The following is a 25,240-nucleotide window of genomic DNA, read 5'->3' as shown; positions in this document are numbered from 1 at the left end:
CTGCCCATGACATGACTACACTAACATCTCCCACTCATCTCTTCCAGCTGCTCAACCAAACCTCCAGCTTCCAGACTGCACTGTACAGTCTACGTCACACCCGCTATAACCTCTGACAACGCGAACTCCCAGCTACGCCAATCACCCATCTCTAATTCCTGGTTGGCTCTCTGCTAAAATTAACCCCGCCCAGATGACTTCTACACCCGCCTTTCCAAATACAGCGAAACCGCTGTGTCTATTGGTCCCGCCTCCCATTGGTTTTCCCTAGTTTATTGGATAAGATGCCTGCTTGTTAGGCCTGAGCTGCCTGTGATTGGTGTAGGGCTGTGGTTTCCAGGTGTCGTGGTAGGCTGCGTTACCACGTCAGTGAAGTTTACAGGGAAGACTCCAGCCGGCTTGTAGCCGGGGCCTGTGGTGAGGTAGTGGCGCCTCTGGTCCGCAGTGATTGATTTCTGACCAGCAGCCGATGGCCAGTCAGTAATCCGGGGACTCGGTGCCGACGTCTTCCTGTGTTCCTGCTGAAGGAGCTGAATGTAAAGCCAACGTCACCGCCGCTGCCTAGGCCGCCATCTTGGATTGAGGGTCAGTCCCACTGACAGGTAATAGAGAACAGGAGCTGGGCTCTGATTTATACAGCGAATGGGATGCTCAGGTATTGGGGGGGAGACGGTTCTGTTCAGTGGAGGTACCCTCTATGATAACATGAAGGTGCCAGCTAGATCCTAATCCATGGACAGCCCCCCACAAGGATTGGAGGTTTATCCCTGACATGAATCTCATTGGTCCATTTTGCACAGGCCTTATTCATATTGCTGAATCCAGGCTACATCATTGGGGTCTCCTGGTATCCAGTCCATAACATCCCATGTACGCTTTAACAAGGGTGTCATCGTAAAAGGCTTGTGTGTGTCTTTTTTATTAAACTAATGTGTTATACTTACCTGCTGTGTGCAGGGGTATTGCGCAGAGTGTCTCAACAGCCACCTCCGGGGTCCCCTGCTGGCGCTAATGGTTCCTCCTATTCCGGGGTCCCCCGCTGGCGCTAATGGTTCCTCCTATTCCGGGGTCCCCCGCTGGCGCTAATGGTTCCTCCCTGTTCCAGGTTATTCCTCTTCCAGGTTCCCCCTCTTGCGCGTCCCTCCGCTGGCGCTCACGCTTTCTCCTCTTGCGCGTCCCTCCGCTGGCGCTCACGCTTTCTCCTCTTGCGCGTCCCTCCGCTGGCGCTCACGCTTTCTCCTCTTGCGCGTCCCTCCGCTGGCGCTCACGCTTTCTCCTCTTGCGCGTTCCCCCTCCCCGCTGGCGCTCACGATTTCTCCTCTTGCGTGGCCCCCCCCGCTGGCGCTCACGCTTCCTCCTCTTCCGGGTCCCCCCCCCCCGCTGGTGCTCACGCTTCCTTCTCTTCTGGGTCCCCCCCGCTGGCGCTTCTTGGTTCCTCCGCTGGTGCTTTTGGTTCCTTCTCTTCTGGGTCCCCCCCCGCTGGCGCTCCTTGGTTCCTCCTCTTCTCAGTTTGCCGCTTTTCTGTGAAGGTGCACCAGTGGGCTTGCGCCTGAGCAGGGCTGTGTGGGTCTATTGAGACACACACACACACACACAGTGTGGCTCAACCCTGTCTCCTCCTCCCAGGCTTTGATTGACAGTAGCAGGCGCCATTGGCTCCTGCTGCTTTCTTTGTGCCCTGTAAATGCAGGAAGAGAGGGAGAGAAGAACTGTGGCTGGGCACAGTGCTGGATTCATCCAGTGGCAGGTAAATGTCTTGGGACAGGGGGTGGACAAGCAGTAAAACTTCTTTTTACCTTAATACATTAAGGTAGCGAGCCCCAACCTCTTTTGCACAGGGACCAGTTTCATGGCAGCCCATCTTTCGAGAGATTGGGGGAGGGTGGTGCAGAGGCAGTTGATGGCAGGATATTCACGAAGTTGGTCCTCAGTCCCCTTCACACTACAATCTCCCTTTACAGCACAGTCCCCACTTTATGTTCACAGGCCTCTTTTACATCACAGTTCCCCCTTTAAAGCAGTCCCTCATTGCCCTGTCACATCACAGCCCCCTTTTACAGTGCAGTCCCCTTTGCATTAATGTAACGCGGACTGAACTATAAAGGGGGGAGCTGTGATGGGAAGGGGGCTGCACTGTAAAGAGCACTACGTTGTAATGGGGACTGCACTGTAATATAAAGGTATTGATTACAGTGCAGTCCCCTCTTTTATCACTGTGCCCGTTGCAGTCTGGCCTCCCCCTATCTTTTTCTCTCTAATCACAGTGCCCCTTTCACGCTCTCTTTATTGCACATTCCAACCCTTTGGCAAGGCAGAGGGCAGGATTCAGCCTGTGTCTCCTCTACTGACAATGTCCTCCTATTAGCAGGGCAGGGGGTGAGAGGAGCTGCAGATCTGGATAGAGGGCAGAAGCTGTCCAACTGTTCATATTAACAAGCAGGTGATTACCCACTGGTTAATATGAAAGACTCCCGCTCTCTGTGCAGATTTCTAGCTTCTCCTGCTCCCTGCCCTGCTAATAGGATGTAATAAAAAAGGTACAGCGCCAAACGATTCTAAACAAAGCAAAGCATCAAAAGAGTGAAAGACTAATCAGTCCATGTAAAGTCTGTGAAGCCAGATGCTGAGGGTCAGAAGTGAAATGAAAAAAAGATTCCAACACCGTAGATGGAAACCCCAATCGTGGAAGAACCACGTGCTCTTGTATAGTAATTCCCTTACCGGAACGTTAGACCCCCGATTAAGGAGGGTCGAACGGGCATGGATCACAGAAATCACCAAATGGGGTAGGGTCCACTCAGGTATCTGGCACCAGGTTCCTCTCGATAACTTCATCAATAATAACGTATCCCCACACATTCATGCTTCATGAGTAATGGATAGAGATGTCCCTCCAAAAACAAATGGGGCTCAAATAGTGAAGTATGTATGTTTTATTGAAAAGAAATGACAGATAAAAAAACTTGCATGTCGTTGCATGATACAAGGCATGTACTCGTATAGGCCGCGGCTGGAGGCGTGTCTGCATGTGGGCTGGCTTGGCTGACGCGTTTTGTCGCACCATAGGACGTTGTCAAAGGTGAAGCCCGTATCATGCAGCATGCCTTAAATAATTTCCCCAAATGAAAGATGCGATCGCGCACTTCCGCTTCCGGTAGCGGTGTGCATGATGACGCACTTCGCCTCCGGTTGCGGCAAGCGCCATGATGCACTTCCGCCATCCGTGGTATCGATCTGGACGTTTGGATGGAACGCACGCGCACGAGTCTCCTCCTAGAAGGCGCATCACATCCGGGCTATCCCACCAGAAGGATAGCAGCACAAGATATGCGGTTCCCCAGAACCAGGAAACAAGTTAGAAGTGCGGTCCATCCTCCGTCATGCTGCTCCTCCCCTAGAAACAACTAATTATCAAAACCACATAACTGATATACAATTAGATGGCAATCGAGACAAACAAATCAATGCATAAATACATTAATAAAAACAGAAATAGATAAATTACATAAATAGACCCAACATAGAAAAGCAGGTAAGGGTAGAAAAAACAACCCCCCCCCCCCCCCAAATCCTTCATAGTGGGCCTGATTAAGAAAATAAATAACAAAGCATAGTACAAAAGGTTGCTCTTGTGTAATAAATTACATACCACATCAAATAATTCATGTCCATGACAGACATGAATAAAATTACATATAAATATAACAAATCAGTCATGATGAATAATTACCCATCAATGACTGGTAGATAATATAAGAACAATAAAAATATTCTCTAAAAAGATATGGCAATCGGCCATAATCATGACTCTATAAAAGTCTAAAAAATACTAAAGGTTCAGAAAAATGGGGTGGGGCGTCAACCAAATCAATTAATCAACTGTTGTTGATAACAGTTGATGTCCCAATCCACATTAAGGCCGTGAGGTGTGTAGCACTTGAGATCAAATATCCAACGGGTCTCCCGTTGGGAGATCTCCCGTCTCACGTTGCTACCCCTCCAGTGTGCCGTGAACCTGTCAATGCCCATAATCTTGGAGCCAATCGCCTTCTTGTTATGGCATTCCAGATAGTGCCTAGACACGCTATGCTTTGGAAAACCGCGGCGGATATTGCCAAGGTGTTCATTGACCCTAATTTGTAAGGTGCTAGTGGTCCTACCAACATATTGGTACCCACATGGGCATTTTAAAAGATAGACCACATTTTTCGTGGAACACATGATACTTATCAATGGAATAGACTTTGTGTTGTCCGTGAGCAAAAAGTGGTAACCTTCCTATGTGTAATAGAATTGGCCCTTCAGACAACACATTTCTTACATGGGGAAAAAACCCTTAATCTCCGGAAAGAGATGAGTATTCCTCAAAGGTTGTCGACAATGTTGGGGGCCACTCTTAGTCTCAAAGGTGGTGCGCTTCTATAAACGACCAAAGGTTGTTCACCTACAACCGGACCTAGAACCTTGTCATTTCTCAACACCTTCCAATGTCAGGGAAAAAATTATTTTTATATCCCGATATTGTTGGGTGTATGAGGTCACAAAGGAAGTTGCAAATCCCACATTGGAATCTTTATCCTTGGGAGTTTCCTGCAGCATGCTAGACCTATCAAGATTGGCCACTTTGTTGATTACCCGATCAAGGTCAGCACTAAGATAGCCCTTATCAAGGAACTTATCTTTCAGTGTTCGTGATTGTTGGAAGTAGACTTATGCCGGTTTTCGGTAATTCGATATATCGCGGTATTGCATAGCCACGGTATTGTTATTGTGGCATTTTTAAAATACCGAGTTTCTCTGTCAAGTCTGCCTGACTTTAGAATGGATACATTTCAGTGAGCTGGATGACTCATTCACTCACACAGCTCTCCCAGTAACTATAAACAAAAATGTTTACATTGTATCTTTTCCTTCCCTCTGCCAGGGAGAAAGGAAGTTTAACCTCTTAAAGACTGGATCTTTCTCTGATACTTGTTGCTTGCAAGTTAAAATCAGTTTTTTTTTGCTAGAAAAGTACTTAGAACCCCCAAACATTTTATATATTTTTTTAGCAGAGACCCTACAGAAAAAAAATGGCGATTGTTGTAATATTTTATGTCACACTGTATTTGCGCAGCAGTCTTTCAAACGCAATTAATAGACTTTAATGAATAAAAAAAAAAAAAAACGTAACAGTAAAGTTATCCCAATTTTTTTTTTTTTTGTTACACAGAGAATCGTGAGAGAATCGTGATCTTTATTCCAAGCTAAAAAATCGTGATTCTCATTTTGGCCAGAATCGTGCAGCTCTAATATATATATATACATACACACACACACACACACGCATAGCAGCCCACATTACATTATTATATAGCCATCAAGCAGTGTCTGGCCTACCTGGTGATGACTGGTCCTGGCGCTCTGATCCGATGGCCTGGTCTTTAAAGGGGCAAATCCTTGCGATCCAGAAGTGGTTAAACCTGCAGGAGGACCGGTGTTTTTATCTATTAATGACTTTACTATTGCTTTAGGCCTGGTTCACATGTATGCGGGTTGGCGGTTCACATGTATGCGGGTTGGCGGTTCACATGTATGCGGGTTGGCGGCCCACATTTGCACAGGCATAGCAGCCCATTGATTTGAACGGGCTGCTATGCCCTCATTTTCCGCAGAAAAAAGGTGCATGCAGCATTTTTTTAAAATTCAGTGGCCTTGAAATCCATCCTGCTTTTGCACCATGCGACTAACCTGCAGTTCCTGCTCTGGCAAGCTTTCTGCATTTTTTGTATACGTGGGCACGGCATTTAAAAACAGTTTGCGTGTGCAGCAACGGCAGGTTAGTCGCATGGTGCAAAAGGATGGATTTCATGGCCACTGCATTTTTTTAAATTCTGCATGCACCTTTTTTCAGCTGAAAACGCAGGCATAGCAGCTCAAGCCCATTCACATCAATGGGCTGCTATGCCTGTGCAAATGTGGGCCCCCAACCCGCATACATGTGAACCACCAACCCGCATACATGTGAACCACCAACCCGCATACATGTGAACCAGGCCTAAAGCAATAGTAAAGTAATTTATAAACAACACCTCCTTCAGGTTTAACCACTTCTTGACCACAAGGATTTGCCCTCTTAATGACCAGGCCATCGGATCGGAGCCGAGCGCCAGGACCAGTTATCACCAGTTAGGCCAGACACTGCTTGATGACCTATTTTAGGCCTGGTTCACAGAGTCTGTACTGACCGACTATATAATAATGTGCATAAGTGAACCAAAGCCCCTAAATTCAGCAATGAAATTGAAGTGAGGTGGAAATTTAATAATTTAAATTTAATAATAGAATACCGTGATAATACCGTATACCGTGGCAAAACCTTAATCAATTAATCGCAGCATGAAAATCTGATACCGTCACAAGCCTAGTTGGAAGTAGTCCTCCAGGAGGGTATAGTTCCTGCGGACCCTGATGAACTGGCTCTTCGGCACTGATCTCAACCATGAAGGGTGATGGAAACTGTCAGTGCTGATAAAGTCATTCTGATCAGTGGCCTTGAAATGGGTTGTTGTAACCAAAGCATTTTTACGGACTACAAATTTGAGGTCCAGGAAATGGATGTTACAATCACTTGCCTCATGTTGCAATCGAATCCCAAAAATATTGTCATTCAAATCCTCAAAGAATTCGTTCAGAGACTCAACTGTGCCATTCCAGATAAGAATGACGTCGTCGATATATATTTTTTCCAAAGAACAAGCTCTGTTCTTTGATCATTGAAGACAAAGTCCTCCTCCCACTTTGCCATGAACAGGTTTGCCATGCTTGGTGCGTATTTAGCACCCATGGCAACACCCTTGGTTTGGAGGTAATAGGAACCTCCAAACCAAAAATAGTTGTGTGTCATGGCGAAGAGGAGAGGAGGTCCAAAATCCAGTCCCTTTGTGCTGGGATAAGCTGTGTCTCTCTGTAAAAAAAGAAGCAACTGCGCTAAGCCCATGGTCATGTGAGATGATGGTGTAGAGGGAGGCCACATCAGCCGTAGCTAACAGATAGCCCTCCCTCCACACCACATCCAGCAGTCTAAGGACCTGGGTAGAATCCTTTAAAAAGGTGGGAGTAGACACCACTAATGGTCGCAAGTACCCATCAATGTACTTCCCCACCCTTGATGCTACCGAATCTATCCCACTTATAATGGGGCGACCGGGTGGGTGGATAGGATCCTTGTGGACCTTAGGGAGATGGTACATTATGGGAACCCTGGGTGCCGCTGGGATCAAAAAGGATTTCTCCTTTTTGTTAAGGATGTTATCCGTAAAGCCCTTATTAACCATTTTAAAGAGCTCCAATTTAAATTTGGAAGTGTGGTTAGACCTCAGAGGGGAGTAGGTATCACGGTCTGACAAAATGTTTGACATTTCAGCCAAATAGGCTCATTTGTCTAAGACCACGATACCTCCCCCCTTGTCTGCAGGTCTCACTACAAGGTTATCTCTTGCCTGTAAGGATTTAAGACCTATGGAGAACCTGTGGTCAGCGTACATACGTTTAACCTCCAGGGATTCCAGGTCCTTAATTACCAAATCCCTAAAGACGCCCAGTGACGGGTCTAGGGGGCCAGGAGGATTGAAAAGAGAGGCGTTCGACAGGTTTGAGTGTCTCAACCCCTCTCTTACCTGACCGGGTTAGAGATCATGTAGCGTTTGATGTTCAGCTTACGTGTATATTTCTGTACGTCCATAAAAACACTGAACTTATCAAGTGGTTTAAATGGAACATGCTTTAAACCCCGGTCAAGGACAAAAAGTTCGTCATCTGTAAGAGTGGCTGAACTTAAATTGAAAATTACTGCTCCCCTTAAGTTCTTTTTCTTTTCTTTCCTCCTCCTTCTTCCTCCTCTAGTTCCTCGCCTCGACTTACGTTCTGGTGGTAGTCGTAGCGATCCCTCAGAAAAAAATTGTGGTACCTCCTGAAGGTGCTCTATTCTCCGAGGCGAGTCGTACCCACGATCTTGAGGATAATTATTCCTGTAGGAAGTGGGTTGAGGATGTCGTGTAATATATCTGTCGTCATCATCATAGTCCCCTTGGACATATTCCAGGGGAGCATATGAATTATATGTTGGAGTATAGTATTGATTATACTTAGGTTTCCTATGTTTTTTCTTTTTCTTTTTGGACCTCTATTTGGAGTGGTACAATTTTGTGGTTACTGGGAGGTTACCGAGAGGAACCTGGTGCCAGATACCCGAGTGGACCCTACCCTATTTGGTGATTTCTGTGATCCATGCCCGTTCGACCTCCCTTAATCGGGGGTCTAACGTTCCGGTAAGGGAATTACTATACAAGAGCACGTGGTTCTTCCAGGATTGGGGTTTCCATCTACGGTGTTGGAATCTTTTTTTTTTTTTCATTTCACTTCTGACCCTCAGCACCTGGCCTCACGGACTTTACATGGACTCTGATTAGTCTTTCACTCTATTGAATCTTTGCTGTGTTTAGAATTGTTTGGCGCTGTACTTTTTTTTTTTTTTTTTCTTTGTGCTTATCAAGCGCGGCTATCCTTCCTTCCTTTTTGTTGCTAATAGGATGACCTCAGCGGCGGGCTGGGAGAGCCAGGAGATGACAAAGGTATGGCTGCACAGCGGGAGGTGAGCGGTGACTGCGGTCTGTGACAGCTCTGTCTGGACTACAGTCGCCACTCAGCTCTAACTCTGCGGCCCAGTCATCAACAGGCCACGGACTGCAGGTTGGGGGGGGGGGGGGGTTTGGAAAGCCTGTATTAAGGTAAAAAAAGGTTCTAACTTTAGAGGAACTTTTAACCTTTCTACCCAAAAAAGAATCCAAGGCTGCATTCACACCGAAGTGACGTGTAGAACCTTTTAGCGTGACAACCCATGGACTTGAATGGGCTGCCTGTTGTGCAAGAAATATACAAAATAAGCTCAAGTATTATTTGTGACTGTTACCCTCATTTGGGGGTGCCATTAATGTAACGAAATATGGGGCACTGAAAGCACAAAAAGCGTTTCTGGAAACATGGGCAGAAATACGCATTTCTGCCCACATTTCTATGTTGCTGAGGAGTGAATGCAGCCTTAAAGTGTATGGTACCCTAGATATTTGTTTCTGTGTGTGTTCACATATGTGTATTTTATAAATCATAGTCTCTATCATTATCATGTACTGCTTCCATCTGAAGTACCTGGTTGATTCTGCCAGTCACCTTTCTTCTTGTTCTAAACTGACCACACACAGCACAGAAGCTTATCTGTGTTAGTGTGGTCAGTTTTCATCCTTTGGCTGGCTATTTAGAGATACAGGACACTGTGCAGACACACAGCATACCTGTATTGGGTAGTTTGTTCAGTCACCACACACCCAGCCAATCACAGACTTCCTCTTGAATATGTCCCCTGCCCAAGCGCAGCCTGCTTCAAGCCGAACAGACTATGGAATACAGGGACACAGTGTGTCTACACAGAATCCTGTAAATATGACCCCCCCCCCCCCCCCCCACTATCAGGAGGAAGAGACGCAAGGTCACATGACAGACATTTTATCCTTGTAAGAAAGATAATTTCTGAGTTTAAGCAAAAACAGTTAGGCTTGTTTCACACGGACTTCAGCTTGTACAAGAGCAGTGTGAACAGCAAGCTTTAACAAAGCATTTTCAGAGCTTTCAGCTCAAGTTTGTAAATGTTTTAGACAGATCCTAATAGGAGTGTTGATTGTCACTTTAAGCAAGCTGCTAGCAGGCTTTCAAGAAGTGCTGAAGCCTGCTAGCAGCTTGCTTAAAGTGCAAATCAGCACTCTTATTATGATCTGTGCTCAACATTTTACAAACTGGAGCTGAATGGTACTTTAAAAGCTTTAACCAAGCTTGCTGAAAGCTCTGCAAATACTTTGTCAAAGCTTGCTGTTAATACTGTTCATATACAAGCTGAAGCCTGTGTAAAACTGGGCTTATGGTACTTGCATAGGTATAACTTTTTATTAGAAAGTGTCTATACCATAGTATGTTCACAACTACTTTAATGTCCATAAGGCTCCATTCACACCATACTTTTTTGAGCTTCAGGCAACAAAGCACTCATATGTGAACAGGGGCCATTGCAATGAATAGGATTTTGCTTGTTGTACGTTTTGAGACTTTGGCAATGAGTTTTTTACGAGCTGAAAAACGAACAGGTTTGAACAGGGCCTAAGGCCTCATTTAGACTTGCCTTTGGGGGGGGGGGGGGGGGGGAGAAACACGGTTGAGCCGTGTTTTTGCCTCCTGCCAGCCACACAAAGTGAAGCTCCCCCTTCTGCCACATTTTTTACAGGTACCCGCTCTCACTTCCAGCTGAGTTGGGCCCCCTCTTTTCCTTTCCCCGCAGCCAGCCCATTCACAGAGCGCAGCGCTGCACGCATGCGCAGTAGGCTTCACTGCTGGCTTCCTTTATTGGAGATGGTGGCGGCAGCACCCGATAGCCAATTGAAAAATCAACTCTGGTGAGGACACCACTGGATTCCTGGACAGGTAAGTGTCCTAATATTAAAAGTCAGCAGCTACAGTTTTTGTAGCTGCTGACTTTTTTAATTTTTTTTTCTGAAAGAGCCTGGAGCTCCTCTATAAGCTCTAAGCTTCAAGTTGACCCAATGTGTAGCAGGCGGCAAGCTCGCCAAACTCTACACCTACAAGTCAATGAGGAAGTGCTGCAGTCACATGCAATGCACCTAGTTGCAGCACAGTTGTCGACAAAATGGGATTAAAAAAGGTAGTGAGGAGGCATTGCATCGCTTCATCACCGGTCAGTAGCCTCTGGAGTGCAATCCAGAAACATATTGGGCTTCAGAGGCAAGGGAGGTTTAGACAAACGTCTAAATCTCTACCCTAACTTTTCATCCTGTCTGAAAATTTAACCCACTATTCGGTGAAGTCCAGCGTTGCCCTCCTTGCAGGCAAGGTTTTCCATCCAGCGCTCTGGCACCACAATCTTGAGATGAGATCCAGTGCATGTGCAAACACACTGCAGCACTCTTCCAAGTACCATAGATCCAGCACAGACCCACATCATGTCTTTGAATAGGCCAGATCCCCCAAACAAGTACTGCCAGGGACCTGTCAAACACCTGCATGAGAGCTCAAATTCCTCCTGGGATGTGAGACATAAATAATACAGAAGACAGCATGTGACTGGATATGTTCTTCTCGACTAAGCAAGGATGAATGAAATGGAGTTGCATAATAAAGATTCTGTTCTAGTGTATGGGCTTGTCTCACAAGCTTTGGTCTCTAAAGAGCGATCTGCAACATACTATAAATGTGTGAAGTTTCACTTTAGTGCTAGGATAACTGAAATCTGACAACTCTTCAGACGGTATATGACATATGGTGAGGAAGTATTTTATCCCCTCCTCAATGCCTGTTCTGACCCTTTAAACCCAGTGCTAGCACTGAGTGAGTCGCTTTCAGCAGGCATTAATGCCTTCTGAAAGTGACAGCTGGGATCATTTTTGCTGCTCCTCTACGCAAAGCATTGTGGCTGTGGCATATGTACTTCTCTATCAGCTGCCTTTGCAACATAAGGGGGGGGGGGGTGGTCAAAATGCGGCACTGATGGGGGACTGTGTTGATGTGTGATTTTCTTACCTGCATGGTTGTAGGAAAGAAAATTGCCTAATCTATGGCTTGCCTTAGCTAACACCACTCAAAACAAACTCTCCAGTGCGGCCACTCCCAAGCCAGCCCAGCACGAGGAGAGAATTGAGATTGCTGAAATGGCATTTGGCATGATTAAACCCTAGTAAGCTTCCCTTCTACTGCCAGTGTGCCACATATGAATCCACTCCAGTTCAGCCAGGGATTTAAGGGAGACGAGAGAGGCTGGCATCAGGGAAAAACAGACTGTAGCTTCTATTAGTGCTGTTGCTAGTCTGGTATCTCTTTCCAGAATTGTGTCAGAATTTGCCTGTCTAAAGCCTTCGTACACACGCACCGATTGTTGGCCGACCGATCGGCCGTCTTTTGTCCAATGTTGTGTTGGTTGAAATGTGCTCTAGACTGCACACAAATTTTGTCGGCCAACAACAACCAACTGCAGAAGTGATGTCATGTTCTGGTTTACTTTCCATGTGTTTTTTTTTCTTCTCTGAGCATGCCCAGTCTTGCTCATCACATTTTTGTCGGCCGAAATCTGTACTGACTGACGGAACAATCGGCTGTTCTGCTGACGGCCAACAAAAATTTTATAGCATGCACACCAGATTTTGTTCGGCCGAAAAGTCGTAGTCGGTTGTCGGAAGCATCATACTAACAAGCCGACAATTGGCCGATCGGACGTTGGCCGAACATTTACGGCCAACAATCGGTGCGTGTGTACAGGGCTTTAATTGTATACCTTGTCCGACTCTCTGATTAAACTTCCTCGTAGACTTCCCTCCCTCATAGACTTCGAGGTTGTGGTGGCGTTTAACTCTCTTAAGTGCAGTAAACAGCCTGGCCCTGATGGGTTTACCGTGGCGTACTACAAACGCTATAAGGACATTTTTGCCCTGCTACTAGTTGATGCTTTTAACTACCTGTGACAAAAGCGCAACTTTTATTCATAATCCCTCTTGGCAACAGTGTGCATGATTCCAAAATCGAATACAGATGACTGATTGGGCAAAATGCTGTACTTTGTTAAATGTTACTAGTAAAACCTTTTGGCTACCAGGCTCAATGCTGGCATTTGTAGTTTTATACAAAAGAGACCAGGTGGGATTCATGCCCCTTTGCCAGGCAGGGGACAATGTCAGTCAGACCACACTCTTGATTAAAGCTGCCTGTAGATGCAACATAGCATTTTGTTTCTTTCTCTTGATATTAAAAAAGTGTTTGACTCCTTGTCATGGTCCTTCTTATTTTATATACTTAAGAAATGCGGTTTTGAGGAGCAGCTCTGTACTTGGATAGCTGCACTATACTCCCAAGCACATGTTAAGTATGTAGGATTCCAGTCTTCTACATTTTTTTTAGGGGTACAAGTTAAGGTTGCACTCTATCCCCATTATTGTTTGTGCAGGCTATTGACCCTCTAGCGCAGCTAATACGTTCCCACTCTGATATTTTGGGCCCTGAAATTGCTGGCTGTTAACATAATCTCAACCTTTTTGCTGGCGATATATTTTGATGTTTATCACCAACCCTACAGTCACTCTCCCTAACCTTACAACTCTCTCTTGTCTCACTTTGGTAGTCTCTCTGGTCTTCATATCAACCACTCCATATCCACAATTTTTGAATAGTTCCTTACCACCATGCTTAGTTTCTTCACTTTGAGCCTCTTTCCCCTACTCGTGGGAACCAAAACACCTCCCATATCTAGGGATCTTATCTCCTCACTCTTTACTAGGCTAGCTACCCACCGCTTTTTTTATAAAGGTAAGCTTTTGTTAATGATCTGGTTCACCTCTCCCCCCCCACCATCCTGGTTAGGCTGTATTATGGCAGTTAATTAAGATAACCTGGCTGCTGAAGTTGCTAGATCTCTTTTGGTCCTACCCCTTACATATGTTCCCTCCAATGGTTTATGTGCTTAAAAATAAAAAAAACATGGTCATATGATTCATTGTGTCACCATAAGCCCAGAATACCTTGCTACGCTCTATTTTGTCGTAAACCCCAAGGAGGCCTGGGTGTTCTGGACCTTCAGAAATATTTTCAAGCTGCCCAGTTGGCCTCCCTTACCAGATATACAACCACTGAAATCCCTCCTTTTTTTTTTGTTTTGTTCTGGAGGTAGTTGACTTTGCCCCCTCCACATAGATGACTTGCTATGTCTTCTACCAAAGGACAGAATTTCTATACACAAACCCGTTTCATTACATTCTCTAAAACTTTGCGATGACCTCAAGCACTTTGGGCAACTCCAATCCCCTCATTCTGCCTTTGTTAAATTACCTACACTATCCAACTTTCATCCCCAGGTTTTGAGAATCCTTGCCTCTTTAAAGCGGAGCTCCACCCAAAAGGGGAATTTCCGCTTTAAGATCTCCTCCTTCGCTTCTGTTTGTGAAATGGTGCTTTTGGGGAGGAGGAGGGGGGGGGGGAAGCCGGTACCTGATTTTGACAGGTACCCACTCCAACCTCCGCTCCTACCCCCTAGGTAATCGGTAGCAGAAGTTCTCCAACCCCTCCCTCCCGCAGTCTTCTGGGACACATGACGGGTCCCAGAAGACTGTTGGACCATTCACAGTGGGCAACACCGCATGCGCAGTGGGCACCCGGCTTCCAATAGTAAAGATGCTCCTAAGTTCATTTTGCATTTGATAAACCTGTCAACCATGGTAATGTCATGCCAGGCAGAGAATGAGTTGCCAAAGCAGGTGAGATATGTACAGCAGTGCAATCTTCACAGGAAAATGTCTCCTAAATGTTGGCTTTGGAAGGTTGGTAACAATGTGTACAGTGGTTTTTAGAAAACTAGTCTTAGGGCTCTTTCACACGGGCGTTCCATATGTCCGTTTTTCATCCCATCCGTTTGCCTTTAGATTGGTTCGCAGTGGGAACTGTGAAATGGTGCAAAAATTGGATTGCGTAGGTGTGAACACCCATGCTATCCAATTCCAGTGCAAACCAAAAAAAGAGTCCTGCACCATTTTGGTGAGAATGTGATGCAATTTCATTCCATACATTTTGTATGGCTGAAATTGCATAGCACAGACCTCGCATGTGATCTGCACAGAAGTACAGTGTGAATCACATGCGTTGTCTGGCATCACACTAGTGTGAACTGGCACTGACAGTTGATCTGGTGTCTCCATTGTGTATATTTGACTTGGTAAATTTCCTGGTTGTGCTCAGGAGTTGTATGACGATATGATGAGAGCTCTCAGCATCTATGTTGCTACTTTCACCTCCTTTGGGCTAATTAGCCCTGATGACAAGCACACAGGGCGGAAATTGTTATTTTCTTCAATTGCCTGCAATGAAAGACATTACTCATTACAATTGCAAAGTTTGGACTGCATCTTTCAAGCAGAATTCAAGGGACTAGGAAAGACCGTAAAGAGAAAATACGATAGTGAATATCCCTGATGAAGGCAATTAAAAAATCTTGTGTTACTCTGCTTAATCACTTTCTAAAGTAAGATCATGTGATTCTGCTGAATTACTTCTGATTTTTAAAAGCTTCAGCCTGGCAAGAGGGATCACTGCAGAGTTAATGAGATCTGTTCATATGACAGTGGTAGGTGATTTTCCTATGCACCACTCTCAGTAGGTACCACACGTGGTGATATTGTGAGGCCAACCTCTCCTGTATGGGAATTGGGAGAGGTGCCAAAGCACAGTTCTGCTATGGTGGAATTTGAAGTGCCATTTACTGCATTGCTACAGTTCATAGGAACTGTTTTAGGGGACAGAAAGTGGTTGTTAAGCCACTTATATAAAATTATCTAATCCAGAGCTTAACAAATTTGTTTGAAATCTAGGAGCCAGCTAAAAAAAGTTAGGAGCCAGTTTTTTTTTTTTTTTTAGTTTCTTTATGCGCATGCAGAATGGCCGGCTTCTGTCGGACTGGCTGCCATACTCACGGCCCAATGGCAGCCAGTTTTTAATGAACCGGCTGAAGTTGCCTGGCATTCGACTCGTGTGTACTTTATTTACTTCTTCTGAGAGGCATTAACCACTTATTGCAAATCGACATAGCTCTACATCAGCTGCAATAAGTGGTTGTACCAGGCTGATGTCTGCAGCTAGAGGCATCATCCCGGTACCATTTTTTTTTTTTTTTTTAGAGCCGGTGGTCGGCTTTCAGGCGGTAACGGCTGATGCGGCTCGAACTGTTCGATCGCTACCCCAGGGAGTGGGAGGGACGCCTCTCCTGCTGCCTTCCGCGGCTCTGCCCGGATCTCCCATCCCACCGGGAGACCCCAGCAACCGCGCCGGCTGGTTGAAGTCCCGATCAAAGCCGGATGCGGCTTCGTTCGGTTCTCTGATGGCGTAACCCAGAGGCGGCGTCCATGATGTCACGTCCGGGTAACTCTGCTGCTAAAGGCGCCAAATTTAAAAACTTTTAACCATTGCCGTGAGCTTGCGCATGAAAGAAAATGTATATGAAAGTCGAGCCCGCAAATGAAACCGCTGTTCAAATCACACACGAGGGATCGCCAGAGCAACAGCAATAATTTAAAAGACCTCCTCTGTAACTCGAAACTAGCAAACGTTAAAACATTTTTAAAGCGTCGCCTATGAAGATTTTTATTGACCGTAGTTTGTCGCCATTCTGCGGGTGTGTGCAATTTTAAACCGTAACATATTGGGTATCTATTTATTTACTCGGCATGACATAAACTTTCACACTATACAAAAAAATGGGCTAACTTTACTTTTAGTTTGTTTTTTTTGTTTTTTAATGCAGTGAAATGAATGGCGTTTGAAAGACCGCTGCGCAAATACTGCGTGACAAAAAATATTGCAACGACCGCCATTTTATTCTCCACAGTCTTTGTAAAAAAAAAAAAAAAAATATTATAATGTTTGGGGGTTCTAAGTAATTTTCTAGCAAAAAATACTGATTTTAACTTGTAAACAAGTGTCAGAAATGGGCTCGGTCCTTAAGTGGTTAAAGGAACACCCCAACCCCACATATTTGCAGGTCAGGTGAAAATTACTGACCAAAAAAACCCACATTCTGAAGAATGCACGGCGCTTGTTTACGTGCCTGTGTGCATAGGCACATTACAATTAATAGGCTGTATTAAAAAAAAAAAAGAAGTTGTACTAAGCTTTTTAAAGCTGCAGTGTGCAAGAGGCCTAAATATACTTGTAAAGACGACTGTACCACCTTCCTCAGTTTTTTGCTGGGCAGGGCCACATACCACCATTGCAGCAAAATGTCCATAGTGCAAATGTCTGCCACAGGCTTATTTTCTATGGGTAAAGCTGTACTACTGGGACAGTGTTAATTTAGTCTACTAAAACTAAAACCATTCAGATGACAAAAACTAAAATGGCGTTTTTAGTCAAAAGACTGACTAAAACTAAATTGAAATTTTGACCTCAAAATTAACACTGCACTACCACATAAGAATAAGTAGGGGGCATCCACTAAGCTGCTGAAAGGGAAAAACAAATATGGAAAGGGCTTTTTCTTTTTGGTACTGGTAATTTATTACAGGGGGGGTCCCACATCTTTTCGGGGGAAATGGTGAGGCTTAATCCCCTTCAAAAACCTAGTATTTTACTGGGTTTATAAATTTTTGTATAGCCCTCTAAATCCTACTGTATTGTAGTTGTACCGTCTACCCTTAAGTTGTAAAACTCTGCGTAAACCGTCGGCGCTATATAAATCCTATATAATAGTGTGTGTGTGTGTGTGTATGTGTGTGTGTATGTATGTGTGTGTGTGTGTGTGTATATATATATATATATGTATGTGTGTGTGTATATGTAAATATTCAGGCATCAGGTGTAGCTGATTACACTAGCGCCTTTTTTTTGTTTTTTTTTTTAGTTGCTAAAACCTTGTCTGTGACATGAGTTTTTTTTTTTTTTTTTTTTTTTTTTTTTTTTTTCTTTCCCCACAGAATTTATTTTTATTTATTTTTTTTTCAGGACTTTCAAAATGGTGGACAGAAATATCTACATCATTCAGGGTGAAATCAGCACTATTGTTGGTGCCATAAAACGCAATGCACGATGGAGCACGCACACTCCTTTGGTAAGACCTACATATAGTTATGAATTATGTTAAATGTAAATTTGATTTAAGCAGACTATTAAAAACTGTGAACCAACTCCTACATGATTTGTAATCTTCTCCAAGAGATGTCTTGCATCTCCCGTAAAGCGGAGTTCCACCCAAAACTGGAGCTTCCACATTTAACTGTCTTAAATTTTCAAAGGGTTGAAACCGAAAGTGACAAATACTTGTCGCACCCGGTTTCCAGGGTGACAGAGAGAGGGAAACTACTTTGGTTCCTCTCTCTGTCCCAGGCGGCCATCGCTGCTTGCCGCATCGCTCCCAGGCTCCCCAATGGTACTAGAGAGGCGGCGGGAGGGGTGGTGGGACCCCTTTCTGCCATTCGCAGAAGTGATCACTTCTGCCTGAAAGGGGATCGCCGGCTGCAAACAATGATACCGGGATGATGCCTGTAGGTGCAGGCATCATTCCAATATACAAATGAAACCCAAGGACGTATGGGTGAAAAGTGGTTAAAATACTAAAATGCCCACTACTAAGGTGTGTATGATCGCTTTTATAAACCATCTCCCTTTCACTTTTTGGTGCATTCAGTTTCTAGACAAACAAAGCTCAGGTTAGTCTACGGTTTGTGTACAAGATATAACTTCCTGAAGTGCGTCAGTGTGTTTGTGTAAATTCTTTGCTCACTGACCTTCTCTGCAGGCATACGACAGCTGGCCACTGCCTAAGTATAGCGAGGCTGCCTTGCATTTGCTTTTTGCATATCAGAGTACCTAGCCTTCACTTGTATCTTTTATTTGGGTGTGTGAGTTAACAAGCAGGCTGTGTTTGCACTTGTCCCTTTATTTCCATATTCTATAAATTATTCAGAGATTTCACAGTAGAGGTAGATAATCGCATACCGGAGATTGGGGGTGTGAAGAGAATAGGAGCGCGAGCACAGTGGTTTACTGGTCTTGCGATAACTATAATATAAAGCCAAACCTCAGGTAAACAGCCAAATACACAGCTAAACAATATTTTTATATATATATATATATATCTCCTTTCTAGGTAAAAAATATATATATATATATATATATATATGTCTGTCTATCCATTCCTGGGATATGGAAAGCCAGGCTGGTGACCTGACCTGGTCTACTCTTTACTGCAGTTAAAGTTGATCTTCAGGTTTTCTGTCACTTTTAATAGTTTGCTTGGACCTAACTGGTTCAAAGAAAATATATCTGTCACTAAGTTCTCCATTGGCTCTAAGCATTGTATGAACTTGTATGTAGCTTCAGCTACTAGGGTTGCACCGATGCTGGTATTGGGGCCTATACTAAGCATTTGCACAAGTACTTGTGCAAATGCTCCTAAACCTAAAAAATATACCTTTTGCAGTGCGATTGGATCCAAAACAAAATGAATGAATGGGCTCAAATCACACTGCAAAGAAGCTCATGTGATTTGAACAGGAATGCAGTGTGATTCCTATATAAATTGCACACACTTTCCCCCACCACTCCTGTGTGAACCCAGGCTTGTGTCAGACTGAATTCAGCCTGGGCTCACACAGGATTGGTGCTGGAAACCACATGCGATTCAGACAGGAGTCGCACAGCATGCCTGTTTAAATCTCATGCGGTTCTTTGCAGTGTGATTTTTGCCCATTCATTCATTTTGTATGGGCTCCAATCGCACTGCAAAAGGTATATTTTTTAGGTTTAGGAGCATTTACGCAAGTACTTGTGCAAATGCTTAGTATAGGCACCAATATGGGTTTAAATCGCAATGTAAAGGTACCGGCACTCGATATTGACGAGTACTTGACCGAAAGTATCGGTACTTGCCTGTAAAAAAAGGTATTAGTGCAACCCTATCAGCTACATACAGAGAGACTTCCCTTCTCACACCCGGAACAATGCAGAATCGGTCTTGGTGTTGCTCAGTCATCTATAGGCAGCTTTGTATTCTGTGAATTAATACAAAGCTGAGTCGGAGATTGGCTGAGGCGGGCTGATTTCACAATCAGCCAGAACACAGTGAAGTGAGTGCTTGGAGCCTATGCAGCATTTAGTGAAGGAAATGGTTTGTTTGGACCAGCTTGGTCCGAATGCACTATTTAAAGTTACCAGAAACCTGAAGACCAGCTTTTAGCAATAATGCTCGGTCACCTTCCTGTCCTCGGCCTTTAATTGGGCAGTGAAAGAGCAGCAGCAGAAAGATAAGTCACTGTGTTCTCTCCTCCTGTCAACAAAGTCCATGTTAGCAGATCGGATTGGCCAGGTGTACTGCATCACCCCCTCACTTCAGTGCTGGGTTTTTGTTAATATCTGCCTGGTGTTCAGCTTTAACTATAGTAGATTCAGCATTTTTTAGACCACATGTTGGAATTGTTATCAATAGAACAAAATCCCTTTCATATTCTGTATTCCACATGTCCCCTGAAAGGAACAGCAGGTTTTTGTCCTGTTGATGTACTTTATCAGCAGATATTGCCCATCAATTCAGATATAGTTGTGGTTGATGCACCACTGCCAGTGTAAGCTCTGGCTACTTCTTTTGGTCCCACTCAAACAGTTTTTGGGGGAAGGTAAATCGGACAATGAGAGGTTTGTAATGGGAATCTACAGTTTAGTGTGAAACCCCTTCAAGGTTTGTTTTTATTATGTTTCTGTTCATGGCGTGTTTTATGTGTTTTAAAGTAAAATAACTGCTACTTGGAAAATTGGGTTTAATTTTTTTTTTTTTTTATTTACTTAGGATGAGGAACAGGAGCCTTTGCTGCACAGCTTCAGTCAGCTTAAAGAGGTTTTGAATAATATTAAGCGTGAGTATTTACCTAATTTGGAATATATTGTGGTCGCAGTTTTAGCTGATCTTGGGCTCTAGAAGAGGCTGGTGAGCCTGGGAACCATGGCGGTAAGGTGGGGGGGGGGGGGGAGGAGATCCGGCAGCTGTAGAAATGAATTGTGTAGCTCATCTGCCACCCACATCACCTCTACTTTAGAGAGTAGAGCCTCTTGTTTTTAATCCTGCGATTGCCTTAATGTGTAGGACGTGTCCTTGGCAATAAAACAGGTAAGTCCAATAATTGAACGCTTCAGTGGCCCATTTGGCAATTTGCATAGATGCATGGTTGTGCCTAGGTTCTCGGCCAATGGGACATGTGCCCCAGGCTGTGCTTTTGATGGGTTCAGAGGTAGAGCTGCACGTTTTTTGGAAAAATGAGAATCGCGATTTTTTTTTTTTTTGGCTTAGGATAAAGATTACGATTCTGAAGCACTTTTTTTTTAACCCCTTACCCACTGGGCACTTAAACCCCCTTCCTAACCAGACCAATTTTCAGCTTTCAGTGCTCTCTTTTTGAATGACAAATAGTCATACAACACTGTACCCATATGGCATTTTCGTTCTTTTTTTCACACATATTGAGCTTTCTTTTGGTGGTATTTAATCATCAGTGGGTTTTTTTATTTTTTTGCGCTGTAAATGAAAAAAAGACCAAAAATTTTCTAAAAAAAAAAATGCATTTTCTTTTGTTTCGGTCTTAAAATTTTGCAAACATTTAGTAATTTTTCTTCATACATTTTAGCCAAAAGTTATACTACTACATATCTAGAGTCTGCAAGTTATGGTGGCAATCATTGAAAATTGATCATACCTGATGTACTGACAGCCTATCCCATTTCTTGAGACACTAACAAGCCAGGAAAGTACAAATACCACCCCAAATTACCCCTTTTTGGGAAGTAGACGTTCCAAGGTATTTAGTAAGAGGCATAGTGAGTTTTTTGAAGTTGTAATTTTTTCCCACATTCTTTGCAAAATGGAAGATATTTATTTTTTTTCTCACAAAGTTGTCATATTACCAAGCTATTTCTCACACACTGTATAGGCATACTTGCAACTACACCCCAAAATACATTCTACTGCTCCTGAGTATGGTGATACCACGTGTGAGACCTTTACATAGCCTGACCACATACAGAGGCCCAACATACAAGTAGCACCTCTAGGCGTTCTAGGAGCAAAAATTACACATATAATTTCCTGACAACCTATCACACTTTTGAAGGCCTCGGAGCACCAGGACAATGGAAACTCCCACAAAATGACCCCATTTTGGAAAGCAACCACCCCAACACATGTTCAATGCCTCCTAGATTATGTCTTTTTTTTTTTTTTATGTGGAAAGAAAATTAAAACCCCAAAATGCATTCTACTCTTCCGGAGTATAGCGATACCACACGTGTGAGACTTTTAAAACAGCCTGGCCACATACAGAGGCCCAACATGCAGGGAGTACCATCATTTACTACCCATTACATTTTGTGAGGCACTGTAGCGGCATGGATGTGGCACAAATGAGGTATGATTGAGGCATGGATGGGCACGACTGAGGTATGATTAAGGCAGGGCTTGACAAATTTGCCTGAAATCTAGGAGCCAGCTAAAAAAGTTAGGAGCCAGTTTTTTTTTTTGTTTTTTTAAACTAACAACCAAGCTTTATTTAATAAAACGGATACTAAATTTACACATAAATAGGACTAGAACCCCACTCTCCTCTATAGCGCAATTGGATGGAAACAGACTGTCTGTCTCTTTCCATCCGATGCCATCTGATCCGATCCACGGGATGGATAGAAAATAGAACCACCATCCGTCTGTTTTTGGCGGGCAGGGTCAGATGGCGGCAGATTACTGCTCCATAGAGGAGACTGAACGGTCCGATCAGGTCTGCCTGAAAAACTGACAGGCGGACCTGATCAGACAGCCCGTGTGAAAGGGGCCTTCGGCTGTGGCACGGCGATGAGGGGAAAAAAAAAAAAAATATATATATATATATATATATATATATATATATATATATATATATATATAATATATATAAAAATTTTTTTTTTTTTTTTAATAAGAATTGAAAAAAAAAAAAGAAACATTTTTTTATTTTTTTTTAATAATTAAAAAAAAAAATATTATTTATTTTTTTTACATTTAAAAAATTAATAATAATAACCACGCTCCCTGTCCACTTACCTTTAAGCAAAGGTAACTGGACAGAGAGATAAAGCCTTAAAAAAATTCCCTCTCTTCTCCTCTTTGGCATTGAGAACATGCATTACTCCCGGCGCCACCACAAGAGGGCGCCAGTTCCCCTAGCTTCTCATCTCACAGAAGAAGGCCGAAAAGCCGGGGACTAAATTTTTGGACGCCGCGGAAGTCCGTGAACTCGAAGAGGAGGTGGGGGGCGCAAAAGGGACAGGACACATCCTGCAGGGCACCCCAGGCGCCAGGTCGCTAATTCTAGTCGCAAATGCGACCTGGCGCCCGGGATTTGTCGAGGCCTGGATTAAGGCATGGTGGAGGAAGGGGATGAACTGTGTTTTAGCCTGCCTCCCTCTCCTCGCACGCTGTACCGATCACTGTGTACAGCGTGCAAGGAGAGAACTGAACTGGACATGCGCTAGTTTGTTGACAACTGATCGCTCCGTCAGTGGATGGAGCGTACACGTGGTAAAGGCCCGCTGTCATTGGCCCTTTACCATGATCCATGATGTGTCGGGTCCAAGGGAAGCGCGCAGGGAGGACGTCATTATACGCCCTCCCAGAATAAGCCAACCGCGCTGTAGCCGTTATTTGGTTATGGCCTGGTCGGCAAGTGGTTAAAGATTTGCAACCCCTGAACATTAGGTTATTAAACAAGATGGCAATAAAATAAGCCATAATACTCTTTGCTTTAATCAAATTTAAGGAAATGTAATGAAAAAAAAATTGAATGTGAAATAAAAAAAAAATACCATTCCATTAAAAAAAAAAAAAAAAACATTCAGGTATTATGTCAGATAAACCGATTTTAGCACTGATCACTGTATTGTTGCTGATCGTCTCCATTACTAGTTAAAAATAAATACCATAAAAATATCTAATAGTTTGTAGTCACTATAACTTTTGTGCAAACCAATCAATCTATGCTCATTGGGATTTATTTTACCAAAAACATGTAGCAGAATACATTTTGGTCTAAACTGATGAAGACATTTCTTTAATTTTTATTGAATCTGTTTTAAAGCAGAAAGTACATTTTTTATTTTTTTGTTTATAGCGCATGCAGAGGTGCTCAAATACCACCAAAAGAAAGCTCTATTCTATTGGTGGGGAAAAAAAGGACATCAATTTTATTTGGGTAATGTGTCGCATGACTGTGCAATTGTGAGTTAAAATTACGCAGTGCCATATTGCAAAAATTTTGGCCTGGTCATGAACCCTCGAGGGTAAAACCTAGAGCTGAAGTGGTTATTACTGCCTATTTGTGCTTTATAAATAAAAGCATAGACTCTTTAAGAGCAAAGTAATTACTAGACGTTAGCCAGACTACCTGCAGTGATAGACACAATAAAAACTGGCAGCTCACATTTGAATATTTGAATGTACTAAATCACACGACCAGAATCATGGGTGCAGTGTCCTCGAGTCCTCAGTCTGAAGAAACGTGGTACCGTCCATACACAGCATCCCGCTCCCTGGTGACGTCCGTTTTGGTATCTGCGGCATTTGCGTTCCACGTTGCCTCCACCGTGGCTGGCGGCTTTCCCTTCCGCCAAGGCTACCTTACAATCCCGCCACAAGATACTGATGCCAGTATCCCGGGGACACCCTTGATTCAAGCCGTGAGATCATGGGGGGGGGGGGGGAACTGCTTGTTAAACACAAAAAACTTTTTCAAAAAAACATTTTAAATGGAATTTAGGGAGTACTGGGAACGATTTTTTTTTTTTTTTTTCCATGCCAAGCAAAAAAATGTGGATGCAGTTGGGGGAACACAGGGTGTGAATGCAACTATGCCAAGCTGGATTTGCAATATGCAGTTTCTCATCCATAACAAATTTTGACTTTCATAAAAGGAGGCATCATTTAAAATGGATGCATCCTTCTAGGACATTTTGTATCGTTTTTAAATCGTGATATCCTGAAAATGTATTTTCTTTGTCTGCTTTTGGCATATCTTTGGAAACCTCAAAAATGCATTGTGTATTTTTACATACATTTCAGTAAACCGGTCACAATATTTGGTACCAGACTCCTTTTTCCATATACCCTACTTATCCACAATAAAATACCCGGGCATCCAGATTTCTCCAAAGAAAGATTACACAGAACTGTAAAAACACTCCCAAAATAACTGACAAAACAAATTGTTGTATGGCAAAAACTATCCATATCAGCAGGTGGTAAACCTTTTTTTTTAAAAAATGATTCTTAAACCTCCCCAATCTGGTTCCCTAAATTTGTATATCTTGACCTTCAAACCCTGCTCCAAACAGCTAAATGGAAGGGGTTCCAAAAGGGAGAATTTCTTACAAAAATCCTACAAAGAGAGAAATGCACAAGGTCCTGCGGTCCCCCACCCATTTTTATAGTTTCTATTTTGGGCATTATCAACAATTTTATACCAGAATTCTTCCAAAAGAATGCAGCAAAAATACCAGCATCAAAACGAATAAAGAAAATAATCAACGTGCACACAAATATTCAGTAACTGAATTGTCCACCATTTTTGTAACTATTTTGGAAAATCCCAAACTGATGCAGCTT

At 43.6% G+C, this 25,240-nt stretch overlaps 1 protein-coding gene across 5 annotated transcripts in view; it reads left to right on the top strand.

Moving 5' to 3' along the window:
• The first annotated feature begins 298 nt into the window (after positions 1–298).
• GBF1 (golgi brefeldin A resistant guanine nucleotide exchange factor 1) overlaps positions 299–25,240 on the top strand; it is a 332,969-nt gene continuing 308,027 nt past the window's right edge. For 2 of the 5 annotated variants that reach the window (XM_082268418.1, XM_082268420.1), the window contains exons 1-3: positions 300–602; positions 17,569–17,674; positions 20,408–20,474. In XM_082268418.1, the coding sequence (XP_082124544.1) occupies positions 17,579–17,674; positions 20,408–20,474 (163 nt within the window). In that variant the 5' untranslated portion in view covers positions 300–602; positions 17,569–17,578. Of the gene's footprint in view, positions 603–17,568; positions 17,675–20,407; positions 20,475–25,240 lie in introns of all 5 variants that reach the window. The other 3 variants (XM_082268421.1, XM_082268419.1, XM_082268417.1) reach the window with 2 other exon arrangements.

This window comes from Pelophylax lessonae (genome assembly GCF_965119305.1).
Source record: "Pelophylax lessonae genome assembly, chromosome: 9".
In the NCBI taxonomy this organism is placed as follows: domain Eukaryota; kingdom Metazoa; phylum Chordata; class Amphibia; order Anura; family Ranidae; genus Pelophylax; species Pelophylax lessonae.
The sequence above is the reverse complement of the archived record's forward strand: the minus strand, read 5'-3'. Positions and strand labels throughout refer to the sequence as shown.